The sequence below is a fragment of the Indicator indicator genome, chromosome Z (assembly GCF_027791375.1).
Source record: "Indicator indicator isolate 239-I01 chromosome Z, UM_Iind_1.1, whole genome shotgun sequence".
NCBI classification, from domain to species: domain Eukaryota; kingdom Metazoa; phylum Chordata; class Aves; order Piciformes; family Indicatoridae; genus Indicator; species Indicator indicator.
The window spans coordinates 23,213,974-23,235,695 of record NC_072053.1 but is presented as its reverse complement, the minus strand read 5'-3'; the positions used below and the strand labels follow the sequence as shown (position 1 = coordinate 23,235,695).

General features: G+C 38.7%; 1 protein-coding gene across 2 annotated transcripts in view; it reads left to right on the top strand.

Moving 5' to 3' along the window:
• The window catches only part of OXCT1 (3-oxoacid CoA-transferase 1), a 94,216-nt gene extending 75,429 nt beyond the window's left edge, over positions 1 to 18,787 (top strand). For both annotated transcript variants that reach the window (XM_054398205.1, XM_054398203.1), the window contains exons 14-17: positions 1,592 to 1,681; positions 7,815 to 7,895; positions 10,878 to 10,979; positions 18,187 to 18,787. In XM_054398205.1, coding sequence (XP_054254180.1) covers positions 1,592 to 1,681; positions 7,815 to 7,895; positions 10,878 to 10,979; positions 18,187 to 18,222 — 309 coding nt within the window. In that variant the 3' untranslated portion in view covers positions 18,223 to 18,787. The remainder of the gene's footprint in view (positions 1 to 1,591; positions 1,682 to 7,814; positions 7,896 to 10,877; positions 10,980 to 18,186) is intronic.
• Positions 18,788 to 21,722: the final 2,935 nt, after the last annotated feature.

Sequence of the window (21,722 nt, the reverse complement as noted above, 5' to 3'; positions counted from 1 at the left end):
AAATGTTTAAGAACTATTACCCAAAACAAAGTGGGCACTCTGCACGTTCTGCGTTCAGCAGTGGGGGCAGTTGCTGGCCTGTCTGGCTGCTGTTTCTTCTTCTCTTCTGGCTGAAGATAACACGTACTGACCTTGGCAGCTAAGTTAACAACTTTCTGCTTAACAAACTCTGCTTCTCTGTTCAGGGGGGTCTGGGGGGAAAGCTCCTGGGAGAGAGAGAGGCCCCCTTTGGGAGGGTCCCCTTGTGGGGAAGCAAAGGGAGCTTGGTTGTGCTTTTCTGTTGATTGTATATATTTGTAAGTGTTGTGAATTTTGTATATTTGTACATATTCATTGCATTTCATCTGCTTGTAAATACAGCCTTCATTTGCTTCCAGACTGGGCTAGCCTGGTTATTGTTGGTGGGGGGGGAATTTCAGCTCACACTGACACACTTTTTATAATGTGCTGTGATAACAGGTCCAATTCTGATGCTCTTCAGAATAAGTAACAAAGACAGAAAGCTTTGCTTGGACCGAGAGACAAACATATGTGAATACTGTACACATTAGTTTATTTGCCTGTGTTCTGGTATAATAGCCACAGGCATCTGGAATAGAACAAAAAAAATCTACTTGTGCTGATACAGGGATATGAACAATTGCTGGCGATGGGAGAGTGCTGAGATGTACTACATTTCGTAAGTGTATTGGTTTAAGCTGCCTGGCTCCACTAGTAGGGATGTGGGAGAGGAACCCTGCCGCCCCCATGGCACAGAGCAGCAGAGCAAGCCGGATTGTATATTCCACACCATGCTGAACATCATTCTCACTCCATGACAGGAGAGGGGTTGGCTGGGGTTCATGGGAGTTACAACATGTCCTATAGTTTGTAAAGTTTCCTGTTCCAGGTTTTTTGTGTTTCTTCCCTGGTTCCTGGGCCAGGGTCTGTCCCGTTTCGTTTCTGGTTTCATTTTGCATTTATGTGGGATTCTGTCCAGTTGGTACCTTTTCTTCCTGTTTTGTGTAATATGATGTCCCTGCAATAGAGTAGTAAATTGTCCTTATCTCAGCTAACAACTCTGCCTCTCAGGCCCGTTTTTTTCCACACTCCCCCATCAGGGAGGAGGTGAGGGGGAAGGGGAAAGGCTTGTGAGTGTGGGCTGTGTTAACCCAGGACAATAAGCAAAGATTTGTTTTGAGTAAATAATGACATTTCTATCAATAAGAAAAAGAAAACTTTTACAGTGTCAGAACCGTTGGAACTAAATTAATTGTGCCTTAGTGTTAAAGCTTCCGTTAAGCCAATGGTAGTACCCAGTCATAAGTTACATCCCAGAGTTACAACCATGGCAATAGTTTCTTATTCTAGTCATCATTCTTCTCCTATCATATGGAGCCTAAAATGAGACAGCTGTTTTCACTCTGGTGGAGCTCTCTTGGTGTTTGTACATGGCATTGATGAAATCGGTGGACTTTCAGTGCAGAAGGAGGTGAATATCTTGGGCTGTCATTGCAAACAATAGATTGTATCTTTTGTTGGGGTTTTTTTTTGTTTTTTTGTGTGTGTGATATAGTAAGAATGTTGTATTTACATCAAAATTTAATTTTAGGGTAAGATGGTGAAAGGAATGGGAGGTGCCATGGACCTGGTATCCAGTGCACAGACCAAAGTGGTTGTCACCATGGAACACTCAGCCAAGGTAAGGCTCTGATGCTTCTTTCTAATAAGTGTTTTGTGCTGTACCAAAAACCATAGAATAATAATAAAAACATCTTAAATTTATTCTGTTACTGTGTGAAAATTTGACAGTTTGCTGTTAGTTATTATGGATGTCTATTAGAGGCTAGCCTAATATGCTTGCTTTCCTCCTTCCACCAAGGAAAAGAATGAAATTCTAATTTGGAGTTTAAAAGCTGTACACAGTTTTTAGTTCATGCAAATTTAATTAAAGTAACAAGTGCCAGATCTGTGGTAGGTGCTTACCCCACAGGTGTTACTCTTTGCCTTTGAAAAATGAGATTCCCCATAGTTAAATACTTGTTGTGATGGAAATATACTTAAGTTTTAAGTTGCTAGTCAAAATGGTACTGACAGCTTCATAGAACAGATCTTTTTTCAGCTGCTTGTTGTGGTTTAGATCCAGTGTTGTGGTCGGGGGGGAATATTATTTATTAATTACCCTCACGACAATTATAAACAATATGGCAAATGGGTATTAATAAAAATAGTAACCCTTTATTAATATAAATATGCCAAAACTCGTTGAATAGGATTGTATGGTTGGAAGATATATTTACAATAGGAATATGCAGTCTTAGGGCAAATATAAACTATTCTATGCAAATTAGGAGGCAACAACTTGGAAAGAAGAGGGCCCTGAGAGCAGGTAGTGCTTGATTACAGCAGGGGGAGGATCAACAAGAACCTTTAAACCCAAAGGGCAATGAATTAATTACTCACAGCTAGTTTTACCCACATGGGGGATGCTGCTGCTGTTGCATTAGTTTTGGGGCACTCTTGTAAGGCGTGGCATGGCAGATTGCTGGCAAGAACGCAGCAGTTAGCGAGGGGTGCTTGCTTGGTTCCTGGGCAAACTGAGGAACGGCACGATTCTGGTGGCAAGGGGAAGCAGACTAGGTGGATTCAATTCAGCTTCTAGGCTTGTGGCTTCTCCAACTTGCATGTGTATGTCTCATGGCTTTATCCCAGGCTCTGGACCAGGCACTTGAGGCAGGGCAGGGTAACTCAAGGCAGTTTCTACAAGACGGGTCCAAAGAGGCTTGAAGCGAGGTTTGAAGCAAGGCAAGGCAAGGTTTCAGCAGGCTTGAGCAAGGCAAGGCAAGGGTGACTACCAAGTTACTTGTATATATACAAATTGCCAGAGATCAGTTGGTCCAATGGGACACTGAAGTTAATGTGTAGCTGCCCAATGGAAAGGTGTTCTGCCAGGCCATAACCATAAAAGGCAGAAGCAAGGACCTGGGGGAGCAGTGGTCCTCTTAGGTGCTCTCACCTCAGATAAACATCTTGGTTTACCAGACAGGCAGGAATCCTGTCCCCTTTGTTCTTTTTCCCACACTGCCCTTTTTTTTCTGCAGGAAGGAGGGGAGTGAAAGGGACCCTGTCTAGACATCCTAAGGCCTGTCTGGGTTTGTACTGGGCCATGTCCAGGCCCTACCATGACATCCAGCCAGCTGCTGGGCCCCACACAGCTGCTTGCTTAGTGCCCCTCAACTCACCAAGGGTATGGGCCAAACCCTGCAGGTTGAGATAAGGAGAATTTAATGGAACAAAAGTAGAAGAAACAACAGGAATAATGATAATATTAATGAAATAGCATACAAAGCAAATTATACAAAATGCAGGACTGACTGTAGCGACCTGGCTTGCCTGCCTGATCCTGGCTCACCACAGCCACCTGCTCAAAACATCCATTCCAGCCTGGCCAGTCCTGCCCTTATATAGCAGCCATGACTTGACAACAGCATTAACTATCTCACTGGATGGTTTGGCTATCTTGGCTGTGGCCTCTTCCAGCTTCTTGTGAAAAGTTAACCCTGTCCTAGCCATACACAGAACACTGCCTTATATCACTATGGGTTAGAGGTTAACCGAGAGACTTCTTTGTGGCGGAGTTTTGTAGAGATAGAGAGAGTCTCCCACAAAAGGTCACAGGAAACTTGGCTTTTGAAACTTCTACAGTGAGACTGGCCAACCTATGAGAACAATGTACTGAAGGACAAAGTTCTCCTTTTTCAGGGAACTATATTGAATGTTTAAAAATGAACTTTTTGTTTAATTTCTCTGTTTCTGTTATTCCAAATTTGTTGCATGTCTGTAATAATAATTAGTTGTGTATTGTTCAAGATAATATCCATGTCAGGATGCGTAAGGGCAAGCATAAGGAATTTGCATGGTAACAGTAAATACATACATATAACAGCTAAATATATTAGCAGCTTTGTATTTTGAATGTGTGAAGAACCAATTTTCACTTTAGAAACAATTCTTTTAAAAAAAACACAGTAGTTTCACAACTTATACTAAACTGTGATCTCAAGGGGCTAATTTTTGGTAACTTGGCTGAGCCTGACCCATAGTTTTCACATGCATACATGTAAATAAGTAAACAAAAATACAAAGCAAATTAATTTATATTACTCACATCTCTATCACAGCCTCTCAAAAACTGAATATGTAATTATCCATTTGCTCAGATGCATCCTTCAGGTATTAATATAACCTGAATAAATATTCTGAATTTCTGGTTACTGTGGAATTTGGTTAAGGTTCAGAGTCCACACACAGTATAGGTATTCATTACAGTTTTTCTTTTGGAAGTACTATTACCAAAATCTTTGTTCGGTGCAATGTTTGGAATTTATTTAAATGTTATTTTTTGTCACTAGGAGCACTGAAACCTGAGAAAGATGGAAACACAGGTAGCATTCAGTGTAACACTGTTGTAGTCCAGGCATAGACTTCTTGGTGTGCACTTCTAGAGAGCCAGTTAGAGGCTTTCATAAATTACTTCTGCTTTCATTAGATGGCACTGCAAAACTAAATTATATGCATGATTTTTCATTTTATTTTTATTTTAAAATGGAGGATATTCTTGGCACTCTTTCTTCTTATTTAGCTTATTTAGCCTCTTTTTTTGGGGTCTTCATATTGCTTCTTCTAGTTTGCTCAGAAATGAAGATGACGAAATATGGGACTCTAATGTTTGGAAATCAGAAACAGCTGTTACCCTTTCGAGATGTTCCTCTGGGTTTTTTTTCCTTTTTTTTTTTTTTCCATTTTTTTAATACACATGCAAGTACAGCACCCAGGGATTTTGGGAGTCAGAAACCTTTTATTGGTGTGCCTAATTCTTATAAAGCTGATTTTATATTAATGGCTCTTTAATTTTTTACAACAAAGATTTTCTCGCAAACTTATTGCACATGTATCTATGCATCAAAAGAGAGATCTTTTGTCCTTCTCACAGCCTAGTGTGCCATTGAGTCTCCTATTCTCCAAATAAATAATAAATCTATCATTAGATGCCAGAGTCTCCTGCAAATCAACTGCAGTCAGGATGTGATGGATAGAAATACAGTGGAAGGCATGGGATGTATGCAGTACCTTCAATGGACATGGTCAAGAGCTGCTGTAATAGGTAGCCTCTGCAGTCAGTTATGTCTGATTTGTGATCTTTTGAAAGATCTTTTAATCCTTTTCAAGTTTTTTAGTGTAATGGTAATGGCTTTTTAAACATGAAAATAAGTTTTCTAAGAGTTTAAAAGTGCATTCTGCTTTATGTACACATGTTGCAGTATTTGAACAGCAATAGGCTGAGTCTTTGAAGCAGGCAAAATATAATTTACTGCTAATTGTGAGGGTGAAACTAGTATCTGTCTCAATACTCAAATACTCAAAGAATCAACTTTTAGAAATCTGATATGCCGTATATTACAAGTAAAACTAAATAAGTTCTCCCCCAAATTATTACATTTTTAATTACTTAGGTCTTTACATGTAATGAAAAACAAAATATGCGGAAGAAAGGTAATAAAACATGAAATGAAATTTGAAGAATATTCTTCATCTTAAGAAACACCATTTATGAATAGTAACATAGAAACACAGAAAATGGAGGTGACTGCAGGATGGCTAGTCCCTGCCTTAGAAAAGAAAAAAGGGTAGCCAACTGAAATTAGCGACCCACATGTTTTAAAACAAGGAACATTTTTACAGCTAGATAATGAAGTTGTGGATGATTAGCAGGTTGATGCAGTAGCTCTAAGAACTAAGGCTATAGGAAAGGAACTGGTTTAGAGATTAAGTTCATCAGTGACAGTTAAATACCATTGCCCAGAAGCAGTCTGACCTCAGGAAATCTATACATCACAGCAAGTCGGGAAACAGGAGGTTCACTGAAATTTTGCTCCATATAATTAGGCTGCAGCGAGACATGTGGCAAATAGACCTTAAGTGTGATTTGTTGTGACATATCTCAAAATGTATTTTTTTCTGAAACACGTTAAGGTTTTATGTGTCTACACAACAATCTTCCTCTATCTGAACAAATCCTACATAAACTCCTGTAGCTCTATTTTGATTCCTATTCTGAAGGATGTCTTCCAAAAGTTTTCTTTAATGCTAACGTAATACAGTAATCTTCAACTTGAGTGTTTTGATAAGATGGAATGTGTCAGTTCTCAGGATTAGAGAAGCCATTCAGGTGTCAATTTTGCAAGTCCATGCATTTCAGTCTCAACTGGTTATCAAGAAGAGACATTTTATTTCATATGGCTGAGAAGTATACCTGATGTGTTATTGGATATATTACAAATATCATGGATTAATGACAGACATAGTTCATGGCAAGGTCCTCAAGATGGACAAGGTACAAGCAGATCAGTTGAAGGTAACACTGCTGGAAGTCACTATTTTCATTAGGTGAGTGAGTTTCATCAGAGTCTTTACACTGATACCCCATGTGGATCTTGCCAGTATTGGAAATAGAACTAGAATGAAGAAATAGTTCTTCATAGAAAAAGATAAATTCAAAAGCACACAGGTTCTTCATTCTGTTGTCACTCAGGAATCAAACTGGCTGAGTTCTCGAGTTTATATTAATCTTTAAGGCAAACTGATGATTGTAAACTTTAAAAATACTGCATTCAGGTGGTTAAATAAGACATGTCTAAGACATACAACTCTGAGAGTTTTGAAATGCATAATCAAAAATTAATAATTAGACAAAAAGTAGAAGTGTGTGATAATGAGATAAATGTGCACTTAATGCTACCTCTGTAAAACGCCTACAAATGCTGACTGAAAATGTAATGATCTGTTTTATATCCATTGAGAGCTCTTGTAGCTTCTATTCATTTAGCAGGATCCAAAGTCATTTGTGAACCCCTACTTTAGAAAATTTAAGGAAAAAAAAGTATAAAAAAAGAGAGGAAGGACCCCCCCCCACCCCCCGCCAAAAAAAAAAAAAAGCCAAAAACTCACCACCCAGACCTTATCTGCCCAGCTTTCTATTGGAAGCTAAGTTTTCTTTTAGGTAATATTTTTCCCAGGATTTAGAGTAGCTAACATTTGATGCCCTAGAAAAGGATATAACTTAAAGTAAACCCTATTTTATATATATATATATATATATATATATATATATATATATATATATACATATATATTCTTTCCTACAATACTCTTTTCTACAATATTTGCATGCTCTCTAAAGCAGAGGTGATCTGTGTGGCACTGGAAGATGAGCATATTGCACTCATCTCTTAAGTCTGCATTTGGGTTTTACTGGAGAGATGGAGGGAATGGGAATTCAATGGGGGTAAAGAAACTGGACTTACTACTTTCAGAGCGTGACTATGCACTTGATCCCTGGGGATCAGTAAAGCCTGTGTGTATTACTACCCTGCTCATACTGTTCGTGATAAAGCGTAAGAGAAATGTCTTTCCCTAATTTTTGTCCTTTATATGTCATCAGTGAGGTCCCATGTTTATCTTATCCTCACATTGCAACAGGAAAGACAAATTATGAAGCAGAAGTATGAAGAACTTATAAACTCAGGAGCCCACTCAGTGGTACACTGAGATTTCTTATTAGTCACCTCCCTATGTGTGGGATTTCAGTACTAACTGCCCCAAATCACAAGAGCCGTAATATGCAATAGCAGTGAATTCAAAGAGTATTCTGGGTACAGTGACTGTTTCAATGAAACTGAGTGGCTGCAGCTGTGAGTTTCATGTACATATTTAAATTTTGAGTAGGTTGTGTTGGTTTTGAATATTAATGTTTATCTGTATATTGTTAAACACAGGGTAATGTCCATAAAATCTTGGAAAAGTGCAATTTACCACTTACTGGGAAACAGTGTGTAAACCGCATCATTACAGAGAAGGTAAAGTACTTTTCTTGAACCCTTGTCAATATTTCTTCTTGCTTCCCTAAGAAGGGACACTCAGTAAAAGTAATGAAGCTTAGTAAAAATTAAGAATGTATTCAATGTCTGTTGCCAATGAAGAGCAAAGCTTCCCTTGGAATTCACTTCCAGAGGTCAGGGGTCTCATGTTTTTACTTCTAAATCTTTCACCATTGTCATGAAGCATGCTGGATCATACAATTAGATAGCTTCAGAACAAAGATGCCATATATGAGAAATATGCAAAGTGTGTATCTCCTTATTTTTCCCAAAGTATGCCTGAATTTTTTTTTTTTCTTAACTAAGAGCAACAACTGGGTAGCACATGAATGTCAGGTGATGGACTTCTTCCTTGGTGTGTACTACAGAGGCTTTCAGAGAAACACAACCTGTAGCTGTTCTTTACTTCTTTTCTCCTTACTTAAGCCCATTTGTGAAGCAATTTACTGTCCGGTGCAAGTACATGTGACCATCTTATGTTCCTGCTGCTCAAAGTACATTAGCAGATTTTTCAGCAAAGGATAAGTGACTTAAGGTTTTTGCTGTAATCATACCCCTTTTATTATCAGTGTTCACATTTTTAAGGGCTTAGAATAGTCCCTCTGTGAGCCATCTGTTACACTAAATAGAATGTATCAAAGGTACTGATGTAGAATTTGCTTTCTCCCAGTGGTATATTTGCTACCGTAATGTAAAGATTTTTTTTTCTTCACAAAGTAAGGGAACATAAATGAAAATGTGGACATTTTCCCAGTATTGTACTGACTGGCCACATACAAATGTAAGATGTAGGAAAGTAAGAGTGAAAAGGAGTAATAGAAAATAACAGAAATTTATCTGTCAATCCCACTGCCAGGGCAGAATCACCTAGAGCAGGTCACACAGGAACACATCGAGGCAGGTTTTGAATGTCTCCATAACCTCTCTGGGCAGCCTGTTCAAGTTTCTGTCACCCCCCAGTGAAAAAGATTTTTCTTATGTTTATGTGAAACCTCCTATGCTCCATCTTGCGTTCATTGCCCCTTGTCCTATCATTGGACATCACAGAGCAGAGCCTGGCTCTGTCCTCTCAACACTTGTCCTTCACTTACTTATAAACATTAATGAGGTCACCCCTCAGTCTTCTCTTCTCCAAGCTAAAGAGACCCACCTCCCTCAGCCTTTGAGGACACAAATGCAGACGACAGTAAGCTGGGAGGGAGTGTTTATCTGCTGGATGGTAGGAAGGGTCTACAGAAGAACCTGGACAGGTGGGATTGATGGGCCAAGGAACCAAGTGCTGAGTCCTCCACGTGGTTCACAACAACCCCATGCAGTACTACAGGCTTGGGGAAGATTGGCTGGAAAGCTGCCCAGTAGAACAAGACCTGGGGGTGTTGATTGACAGCCATCTGAATGTGAGCCAGCAGTGTGCCCAGGTAGCTGAGAAGGCAAACATCATCCTGGCCTGTATCAGGAATAAAGTGGTCAGCAGAATAACAGGGAAGTGGTTGTCACCCTATACTGAGAACTGGTGAGACCACACCTTGAGTACTCTGTTCAGTTTTGGACATTGAGGTTCTGCAGCTGGTCCAGAAAAGGGCAACAAAGCTGGTGAAGGGCCTGGAGAGCAAGCCTTCTGAGAAGCGGCTGAGGGAACCAAGGTTGTTTAGCCTGAGAAAAGGAGGTTGAGGGGAGACTGTGTTGCTCTGTACAACTACCTGAAAGGAGGTTGTAGTGAGGTGGGGGTTGGTCTCTTCTCCATATTTACAAGTGTCATGAGCTCAAATTGCACCAGGGTGGAGGAGGGTTAGATCGGCTATTAGAAGAAACATCTTCATTGAAAGGATTGTTAAACACTGAAGTACACTCCCCAGGGAGGTGGTTGAATCCTCATCCTTGGAGGTGTTTAAAAGATGCATGGATGTGCTTCTGAGAGACACGATTTAGTAACCAGGCTTGGTAGAGCAACTTAATGGTTGGACTTGATGATCTTAAGGGTGTTTTCTAACTGACACTACTCCATGATTATGTGATTCTAAATGTACAACAGTGTGTTCCTATGTTCAGCTTCCCTTTTTAAGACCTAGAGGAGGTATCATATTTCAGTCCTATAAATCATTCTCATGCTCAGAGACAGGTGAATTTGAATACACTCCTGTGATCAGGTTAAGGTGTCACTTTCATTTCAAGTGTAGTCCTCACTGGTCTTTTGCTACTGACTTTTGGTTAGTTAGTTAGCTAGTTTTGAAAAAAAATTACTATGGACCTTTCTCTGACAACTAGCTTGCAACCTGTCTGTCTCCTTCTATAGCCACCATTAAAGTGCACATCATTTCACAGGTGTTTTTATTTGATGTGCTTGTGAGCCTTGGAAGAGGAAAGCGAAAGCATCTCTTTTATGAAGACATGAGAATAGCCTTTGCTCCTTCAGCCACTTCCTCCCAGGGTTTCTATTAAAAATGTTATCTTCCATTGCTCGCTCCTGAAAATACTGAAATTTGCACTAGGTGTGCAATAGCTGTGGAGAAATTTGTAGTCTTGACAAAGCTGGCCAGCCATTCTCTACCTCTCTACTGGCTTAAAATGAAATAGAACGAGGAGGGAGACATTACCTTTTTCTGTTTTCCTTCATGATCTCTGTGAGTATTGTTATGCAGCAAACGGTGTCTTGGCCCTTTTCTTTGAACTTCCCAGTTCTGATCAAATTGGAGCTGGAGGCATAGTCCTCATTTCATACAGTGAAGAACAATTGTACAGTTTTCCCATAGAAATAACACGGCTCATATTTTAGACTCTTTCAGGTACAAATAAATTTATCAGAAACCTTCACTAGTCAGTCAGGAAAGTAAAAAGTGAAACTAACTCATAATGGCATCTTTTGTTACTTCAGTGCTCCATCTTCTATAATATTACTAGTAACATATTCATTTTGTGCTTTGATACAAAAAAAATTAATTGTTTGCTATTTGAACCTGATAGGCTGTATTTGATGTGGACAAGAAGAAGGGATTGACCCTTGTGGAAATCTGGGAAGGGCTGACAGTGGATGATATCAAGAAGAGCACTGGCTGTGACTTTACGGTAAGTCATTTTACAAATCTGGTGTCAGAACAAATATTCTCCACAAATATTCATCACATGAAGACTTTGCAGATATGTTAAGTTTCCTCCTTGTAGGAGAGAACTGGGTAGATAGGCAGATTGGTGCTTAACGATGAAAACAGGAAGTACATTTATCTTGTATGATTATATTGGAAGCCTTAGAAATTAGGGAAAATGAAGAGAAATGACTAAGAGTGAATGGGAAATGTGTAAAGGGAACTTTTATGGTGCTTTGAAGAGCAGACCTATTGGAATCTGAGAAATGGATGAGTATTTATTTTTCCACTGTACAGATTAGTTTACCTGACTCTCCCTTCCAACCCTAACAATTCCACGAATCTATGATTGTGTATTTCAATCTTTAAGTGAGGTTGTGAGTCTTCTCAACAGGATTGACTATACATGTCCATTCTCTGCTACCAGTGCCAATTAAATGTTCTGTTGATATCTCTGTTTTTTCTCTCTTATTGTCTTGTATGAAGACTCTGCATTAATTGAGAAAGCCACTGCCTTTTGTCATTCACATTCATTCTTAAGCCTCACTTAATGCTAACATAAATCTGACTCGTTAATTGAAAACTGTAGTGTACTGGATTGTAACTAATTGCATAAATATGTTTAATAACGTGGTGTTGTCATGGCCTTCTCACACATATGTTACGGATTTTTTTTCTTTATCATAAAGTCTCTTAGGCAGGTCAGCCCACCTTTAGCGAGGACACTTGAGTATGGCAGTGTAGAAATTGTGCTGTAAAAGTAGTTGGGGAATATCTGGTAGTGAAGTGCAATACTCTCACCCTTTGCAGAGTTCCATGGAAAGGCTAGGGCACAAAATCGAAAAGTTGCAGAGCAGTTAGTATATGATTTTTTTTTAAATTAAGGCTTTGAGCATGCTATTGGCAGTATGTAAAACTTTCTGAGCAACGAGCCTGTGGAATTTCATTCATTTCCCGTGTACGTGAGAAAGCATTTCCAGTAGCTGAATATAAAAGTGCATTTTTTTCTTGTGGGATTTAAAATATTTTATATAAATAACTTTTAAAATTACATTTTTTTGACAAAAATTGTTCCATTAGAGAAGACAAGTGACATGCAACTGCAAAGCACAGAAAACTGCTATAAATCAATTTGCACCATTACTAGTTTTCCATGTAACATTTTATGGAAGGCATTATGTTTTTTTAATTTGCAGTGGAAGCAACCTTCCCTATTCAGCAATTCTATGTGCAAATATATATATATATATATATATATTCATTCAGCTTCTAACTGTAAGAAAAATTACCAGTTTTAAAACTTTTTGTTAATTTCAGGGCTTCTTTTTCTTTGGCTGATCCAAAATGGAAACATAAAAATGGCCACATAGATTTGTATCTATTGTGGTCAATCACTTTGTTTTATCCTTACATATTTAATTAGGAGATTAACTTCATGATGAATTTGAAGTGGCTATGTTTAGTAATCACTTAAATAGACTTAAACTATGGGGAAGGACTTTTGCTTGTTTGGAAGGAGCTGGTTTCTTTTTCATTCAGGTGACCAATATGTATGCAACTAACTGAGAATATGGTACCCAAAGTGAAGTCCAACAGGCTGTGATCAAGGCAATGAAAACAGCAGCAACCAAAGAGTTCTGATAAAGAAGAAATAAGTTTAAAATCATAGGCTATGAGATTAAGCTTTACAGCATCAAAGTGGGATATCACAAGGCAAGACTATTAGGACCAAATAAAGGATCGGTGCTGCTGTTTCTTTCCTAGTGCTTTCCTGTAAATGTTGCAAAGCAGCAGTATAAATTTTGAATCATTAGGATAGCTGAAAGTTGGCAATTGTCGAGAGATAAAGCAAGAATTCATCATGAAGCTCTCCATGATCTGCTTTACTGGGATCAGGAAGGGACACTTACAGCCACCATTTCCTAGTTCTTCTGAAGGCAAACTCTCGTGTAGTCTGGAGTTTGGAAAGGTCATAGAGAAAAAAGAGAGGTACCTGAGGATTTGAGGAAAGCCAGTCTTCAAAGTCTAGTCTTCAAAGAGGGAAAGAGGGAGAACCCAGGAAACAATAGGCCAATAACTCCTGGAGAGAGTCCAACATAGGGCTACAAAGATGATGAGAGGACTGGAAAAGTGAAGTCTCAGGAGAAGATGCTGAGAGGCCTGGAGCTGTTCAGCCCAGAAAAGAGGACTAAGAGTGGATCTTATCAGAGCATATCAATATCTAAAGGGTGGGTGTCAAAGACGAAGGGCTTGGACTCTGTCAAGTGGTGCCCAATCATAGGGTAAGGGGCAATGGGCACAAACTAGAACAAAGGAAGTTCCACCAGAAAAGATTATTTCCTTTGAACTAGAACAGGCTGCTCGGAGATGTTCTGGAGTCTTCTTCTCTGGAGACTTTCAAAACCTGCCTGGACGTGTTCCTGTGCAGCCTGTTCTAGATAAACCTGTTTTAGCAGGAGCATTGGATTAGACAATCCCCAGAGGTCCCTTCCCTGCCCTACCATTCTGTGATTCTGCTTTTTATGGCTGTTGCGGTCATGCATGAAATCACGAGCAGCACTAAAGGAACTGTGGGCATGAAAATGTAGATGCTGCTTGGTTTATGCACTTCCATGTATTTGGCTTGAAAACATGTGACTGGTATAAATACTTGCAAAGCAATGATTGCTTGCTAAGCATGTACCTCTGCCAATGTATGCCTGGAGGACAGCATTTGCTGCTGGTTGTTATATCCAAAAATACCTGAAATCTCCATAGCACTGCAGCTAGAAATGAGCCACAGTTACTTGTTTATTAAAGCTGTGGCATGGAGGAGCACTAGCTCTTTATTCCTTTCCTTCCTCTTTTTCTTTCTTTCCTCCCTTCCCTCCCCTCCCCCCCCCCCCCCCCTTCCTAAAGAATGTTTCCAGGCCACAGTGACCCTATTCTCCTCTCACTGAAATCCTTAACCAAAACTTACATTGCTGTCTGTGTCAGCAAGACTTGGTCACTGTTGCATAATATTGGACCCTTGGTGAGCTGATTTCCCTATACAGTGAATACCTACAGCTCCTTATTTTTGGAGTTCAGGAAGTAGAGGTTTCGGCATTGCAATTGCAATAGGTATTTGTTAAGAAAGCAGTATCCTCAGTCCTTTTCTCCACATTTCAAGACTCTGCCTCTGGTTTCCTTGCAAGAGTAACAGTTGTGCTTATGATTATTTATGTGCATATTGTTGACAGGAACCTGAGTGATGCTCTATTGCTACCACAAGTTTTGCCTCCTATGTTTTGCTAGTTTGCAACACAACTATCAGGTGGAAAATTACTTGACCCTTTTCTAGCAGCTTTTTTCAATGGATGCGCAGAATGATCTGAAGTAACCAAACATATCTCTGTGTTCCTTACAAGGAAGATTTTGTGGGATAGCTGTACCTTTATATGTAACTATTTCTACCCATGCAGGCTGCTCCTTTTGCAGAGGAGAACTTTATAAGGCCGTAAACCTATATGGTTTTCTTTGAGACACATCTGTCTGTACACTCCCATTTTCACAGCCTGCTTACTTACTTGGAAAAACATCTCCTAAAGGACATTTGCAACCACCAAATGTCAAAGAAAATGGTATTTAGAGTCAACAATCTTCATTATAGACTGGCATCATATCAAAAATAAATAATTTGTCCTTGATTTTACTGTGCTGTGAAGACGAAGTGTTGGCTTAAATCAGATTTGCTGTAGCCTAGCATATAGATCACCTTGGCAGTTAATCTGTTTGAGCTTGTACTGGCTTATGCCATTGATGAAACCATGAGAGAACAGACTGAGGACCATACTTTTGCAGATATATTTAGTTATAAAAATAATCAGGGTAAGTCTGTCTGGGTATAAAGCCCCCTTCTCCTTTTTTTTTCCCTTTTGTTTCATTTTGGGTTTGGTTGGTTGTTTTTTTTTTGGGGGGGGGGTTGTTCATTTTGGTTTTGGTTTGGTTTGGTTTTGCTTTGTTTTCTTAATGTAAAAGCTCAGTTTTACAAAATTATCTTAAAAGGGAACATTTTATTTAGGAAAAGCCTGTGCCAAGGAAACATTATGTTGTTGAATATCAATTGACTAGTGACGGTCCAAGTTCAAGCCAGTGGGTACAAAATAATAGATGATCCAGTTTTCTTTTCTAGAAGTACATTATCCTTTAAGGAAACAGCCTGTTGCAGGATTCAGTTCATTTTCAAAAGGATGTTGTGTTTTTTTCCAATCAGTGAGCTCCACTGCAAAAGTCCCTTTCGGAACAGATTTTTCAACAAAAGCTGATGTTGAAATTGTGCTTCTTTTTTATCTGCAATTTCAAATAATTAAGAGTTAATAAGGGATAGGCAACTTCTATTTTAACAAAAATGCTGATGCTGGTTGTGTTTTCGTGGGTTTTTTCAACTTGTAGGGTTTTGTTTTGGTTTTTATTGTTGTTCGGTTCATTTTGAGGGGCTGTTTTTACATTTTTGAACAATAACTTGCTTTTGCCTGATAGAAGTTGTTTAGACTAAGCATCAGAATAAGGCTTTGAAAGAACTGCTTGCTGTAAAGAAACATAATGAAATAAGCAGAGGAATGTTTGTGTAGCTGAAAAGGGTAGTTTAGTTTGGGGAATCAGAGTCACCAAGGTTGAATTGCAGATTATCCCTGAGGCTGTGTCCCCCTCTTGCCACATGAGGCTGTATAGAAGCCAGCTGCTCCAAATAAACCCACCTGTTCAACATTAGCAAAGTATTTTGGAGCTTCCAAGATAAGCTGTAAGTGAAATAATATTAAGAATGTGTTGTTCAGGAGCTGCTGTTAGAAAGTATCAATTCTGCATCTATGTACTGTAAAATAGGCTTCATTAAGCATGTTCAGCCCTCACCAAGTGCTGCTCTTTTAGCACAGAATGTTACCAAACTGACTGACTCCACTAGGACTAAAATCAGTGGACTCAAAGGGCTTTCTGCATTTCAGACTTGATTACTCCTTTTTTTTTTTTTCCAGCACAAACCATCACTTTTGTTACATTAGCATTTTTCTGTTTGTATAATTACATTTTATTGAAAGCAAACAGTTGTATTAGGGTCCAGTTCTGAGTGGTGCTGGAGCCTTGCCATCTTTGTTAGCTTCATCAGGCATGGTGGCACTTCAACACTCAAGGGGGATGAGTCCCTTTCTGAAGTGGATAGTGATAGTGGACACACAAATGACAGCTGCTACCATCAGATGTGCAGATATTACATTTAACGCAATATGCTCATTCAAATATAAACACTTGAGGTTTTGATGGCACCAAAATCTACAACAGCAGCAAAACAATAATTTCCTCCTGTAATTGCCTTTTGTCATTATTTGCAGAATACAGATTTTAAGGATACTATCATCTTTCTCCAGTTTTCACCTTTACTTCAGTAGAACCATCCCTGGGTGAAGCAGAAATAGGCACAAATTAAGCAAGACACAGGTCCTTGGAGTCAGAAATGTTGAAACATTTCTGGAACTAGTCTAGGAATGGTGGTTCATTCAGGAAGTTACTCCAACTTCTCTACACTTCTACCTGTTACATCTATTTATTGTCCTAGTTCACACACAACTTTCAAAAAAAAATCAATAAACTGTTTCATCACCATTTGATACAGTAAACACATTCATCATGAGCTAAGCTTTCCTTGGTGGCTGTTCTCATAAGGTTATAAATGAAGGAAGGATAATAGAGAGATAGATCTAACTGGTACAGGAAATAAAGCCCTGTACCTCTAAAAGAAAGAGGCTTTAATGCTTGGAAAAGCCCATATGTATCATTCCTTCATGAATTAGTCTGTTCAGTACCATTAAGTGGAAAGGAAGTAAGGAGGTAGAAGAAATGTGATGTTTCAGGGAGGCACATTAGTCAACTAGGAGCCAGATTATCTGTGGAACTGTTTTTCACTCTGAACAAGTAAGATCACATGAGTTATTTTTGATCTTCACCTTGAGGCACCTATTTAAACAGGGGTGAGAACTGGAGATATTCAAGTAAGTTTTGATTTTCTTTTGGGGAACTTTTCCACAGAGTATTTGTGTACACCTGTAGTCAGGATTCAACCAAGTGTTTGCTGTTGCTGTTCTTCAAAGTCTCATCTAGTTTCCTGTTTAGGCTTAACTGTTGGTTTGGGGTTTTGTTGGTCTGATGGGTATCTTCTACTATCACTAACGGGTTTTTATGAGCATGTGCAATTAAAACAATAGAATACAGAAGTGTGTCTTCACACAGAAATGGATGTGAATGGAAAAGGCAAGTCTAAGAAATGGTAAAATTAGAATATTGAACTATAATATTGCCAAGCAAATAAAATGAATACGAATGGAAGAAGGCAAGTTAAAAAAATAGATTAAATTGGATACATTTGATTACATCATCATTAAAAAAATGTATACAAATACTATAGGTGCAGTATGTGTACAGTATGTGTATACATTGTATATCCCCTGCGAATACGCATGTTCCAAAACTCAGTTGATTACTTCTGCACAGACCTGGCACTGGTAGACAGCATTTTGTCTCCTGATGAGTGGGAAGGAAAAGGCAATTGGCCATTGAGTAAAGAAGGAAAAATCATAAATTTTAAGACTCCTTGGCACGGTTGTTTCGATACTGCACAGTATTGATGCATGAATGCAAATGGATTAGAAGGTGATGGCTGAAGTCATTGCTCATCTGCAGCTCTCTCTCCTGTTGCTGTTCATGGCAAGAGAAGCCTCACTGTATGCAAACCATTTATAGGCCCATGTGTAGGCTTATTTCTTGTATTATGTTCATGTGACGTCTTTCACTCTATATAATTGAGGAGCTGCTTCACCTGAGTTCAGCTATCCCTTCTGCTGGCCTCAGAAGCCATCAGAGAATATCACAAAGTTAGCAGGGGCAAGTACAGATCCATCTGTCCAAGTTCAATCTTTTTGCATTCATAAGTCCACAGCACAACTCAAAATAAACGAAGGTGAGAGGTTGGGTGAAAACACCACACATACCTTGGATTCTGCATCAGAAAATTTAATTGTGGGTGTGTTTATCTCTGAAATACTGCAAATATATCAGTTTAATTAAATACAGTGGCTCTAATCTTCATTGACATGTTGTTGATAAAGGTGGAAGTGAATAGTGGATTCATTGCTATAACTGTATGCCAACTGTTATGTTTTTTCCTTCCTCTTTACTAGGTTTCTCCAAAACTAATACCAATGAGGCAGATTTAAACGTGAAATACAGACTGGGCTCAACCTGCCAGAAGGCTTGTTTCCAAATGGGAGCTCAGTGAAAAGAAATCAATGATTATTTTTCAATTAATGTTTTTATTGTTGTTGATTGTTTTTTGATTTTTCTTGTAAGCAGTTTCTAGATAGTTAAACTCAACCTATAACTATAAGCTTAAATTCTAATTTACTTTCATAGCGTTACCAATCTTAATGGAAGGCTGAATTTATTCTCTAAATGTTGAAGAGTGTCATGCTAAAATGTAAATGAACAGTGTTTTTAAAAATGCCTTGTAGTTTCTCTGCTAAATACTACAATTTTTGCACAGTTTCAGAAAATGACCATGCAAAACTTATGATTGCCTCTGCTTTTTCTGTTGTCATTAAACTTACAAATTATTCCACTGCTTTGTAACTACAGCACTTACCATATCCATTCTCCTGTAAAAGTATGGGGATTTTTTCGTATAGCTTATGTACATAGCTTTAAAGGCATCAGGAGTATGGACTTCCCTTTTTCTGAACCCTTTAGGGAGACTGACAAAACTAAACAGTGGCAATAACTGGGTCCTTAGGCCTGAATGTATCTGCTGTTTCCATGGTTTATGTGTCCTGGCATTAAGAAGCCTGCACTCCCGAGTCCAACTCTGACCCCTTCTATACAAACTAAGTGGGGCTCGTATGAAGGAGAAGATTAAAGAATCTTCATCCCCATGCAGCTGGTAGCTGCATCATTACCGCACACCAGCCATTCTTACTTTCCAGATAAAGTCCTTCTACCCAGCCTCCATTCAAAGGCAAATGAAGATTGTTTCTGCAGTGAGGTCTGTTCTCCCAGTGTTAACATAGGGACACAAAGTGGGAAAATGTTGTGGGCACTTGGAAGATTTCTTCTGAAGGGAATGCAGTTGATTAATGGTAAAAACTGTAAGTCTGCACCATTTCCCATACAAGGCATCTGCAAAAACTAAGGAATTTGGAACCCAAAATCATGGTAACCAGAAGAAAAGCCATCAGGCAATCAAAATGAAGGTCATTCTCTCATCGTGGTTCTGCTACTTGATAAAGATCTTCCTTCCCCTGTTACTAATTACAAAATTACTGTTATTTTTGGGAATAGGCGATATAGGTGAATAGGCGATAGACAGATTAGATCTTACATCCCAAATCATCACAGTATATCTTTATGATGCCCAGCATGAATTGACTGGAAATCTACATTTACTAAAAAATAGTGTTCTGTCAAAGTATGGTGGTTTTTGTCATTCAAATAAATACAAATGCATAAAGTGCTTCAGTTAAAATAATTCCTGACAATGTTTGACATCAGGACTGAAGCAGATTAAGTGACTGGAAATACACAAATGCAGATGCATAAATAAATATATATAAGTAACTATCATACATGTGATTAGCAGTGTTGGGATGTGGTATAGAAAAGCATTCTAAAGCTAGATGGATGAAGTCGGTGTGTATTGTATAAGGAATGTAACACATTTCTAAGAATTTAGATATGAAAATCCTGCAGTATTTAGCTCCTGTACTAGCCTTTGTACTGAGTTTTTTCCATTCTGAAATAAGAAGTGCTTCTTGTTCATGGGACACTTACAAGATTTGTCTTGATCCACACATAGGTTTTATGACAGTAAACCAATTTTGATTGGAGAGATTATTTTGTTTAATTGCACTTAGCCCAAACAATTCTGTGATGATCTCTTACCTATAGAAAAACAGGTTATCCTTTTTCCCACAAAGGAATAAACTAAATGCCTTTGAACAAAAGTACTCCCATTATCCTAAACTGTATGACTTGAATTCATGGGGGTTAATGGGTGGTAGGCTGTGTTGTAGCCTGAACGTGTAGGCAAGACCCATGGGAAAGCACTGACTTCATGTTTAAACATACACAAGTGATTTGCTGATAGGTGATTTGAATGCAAGACTTGAAATTACACTGATGGAAGTGCTCCAGAATATCTTAATCTAGGATTAGCATGTTAGTTTTTATGTAGCTTTAGTTTTAACCTGTTTCTCTATTTAGAAGTATTTCCTGTGTTACTCATTAATTCCAAACAAGTTACCTTCTTAAAGTTTGGCTATTTATGTTGCTGTGGATGTGGACTGAAATTCTGCTCACAGAGGTTTTGCAGATTAAAAGTCTCTATACAACAAAATATGAGAATTTTAGCTCAGTATGAAACTGTTTTGATGTTGGAAAGAGCAGCCCAGAGGCCTCTTCCCCAATTCATAAGACACCTCAGTGGCAATTTGGACCCTTGTGGTGCTGTACACAGCAAAAGATGTCTATTTTTGCCTTCAGGGCCAAGTATGGAAATGATCTCTCAAGGTGTCTTGTTCATTATCGCTCAAAGGTCTCATAGAGGGAACCCAGAATGGATGCTGGTTTTAGGGGAGGAGTGTAAGAACTACTATGAAGGGGAAGGGAGTTACTATAAACTTAACTACAGGGAAAAAAAAGAAATAGCTGGGAAATAAATGTATAATAAAATGTCAGTCTATTACAGTTACCTATGCTACATTAGTTATAGGACTGATTAGTTAACTACAGCAAACTTTTATTGACATATATAAAGTACAGGAAAAGTATCTGAGGGCAGCTTCAGGTGTGTGTTGCTGCCACCATAGAACTATGCTTTGCTGGCATACGCACAGAAGCCATAGTTATCATTAATATATGGCTATAAAGAGACTAGTGACCCAGTAATGTCTGGAAGTTCAGAACCTTGGTTTCTGAAGCAAAGAATTAGGAGTCAAGAACTCCTGAGTTTCAGCTTCTCTGGTTCTCTACTTACTGCCTTGAGAAGTATCATCTGTGCTCTCTGCCTTATCTCTAGTTAGAGAAAAAGATGTTTTTCATCCTTCCTCACAGGGATGTTGTGAGAAATAACCAGCTAAAGTCTGTGCAGCAGGTTATTTTTTCTCTTCAGCTTGGGGATCGATCACACTTGATCAAGAGTGTGGTAGAGTACTTGAAGACTGTTATACATGCTAGATATTTGAGTTCTGTGTCTTCTCTTATTTGTATCCATGTTAATGCAAGAGAGCAAAAGTCAACATGATGCTGAAAACTGAGGAATGAAGGACAGCAGGGTCTCTGTACACAACAGCGATGCAAATACCTGTATGTCACACTTGAACTTCTTTATCTTGAGGACATTATAATGGTAGTAGAATATTGGTATTGTTATGAAAATACCACATGTAACTGCAACAAGCTTTGATTCCACTTTTTTAATTGATTTGTAAAGTAAGATTAGAAAATAAAGCATTCCTAAGTATGTCCCTCTCTGTGGACTCAAGTGTGGTTCTGAGCAGTAGTTGCGATGACTGAAATTACAGGGATGAGAGCCTCTCATTTTTCTTTGTTGGTTGATATACATGAAGGTTTATTAGGACATCACTGAGATCATCCCCTACATTTCTCAAGACATGGACAGCTGATACTCTTTGTCCTGAAGAAGATAATGATTCTACTACTACAT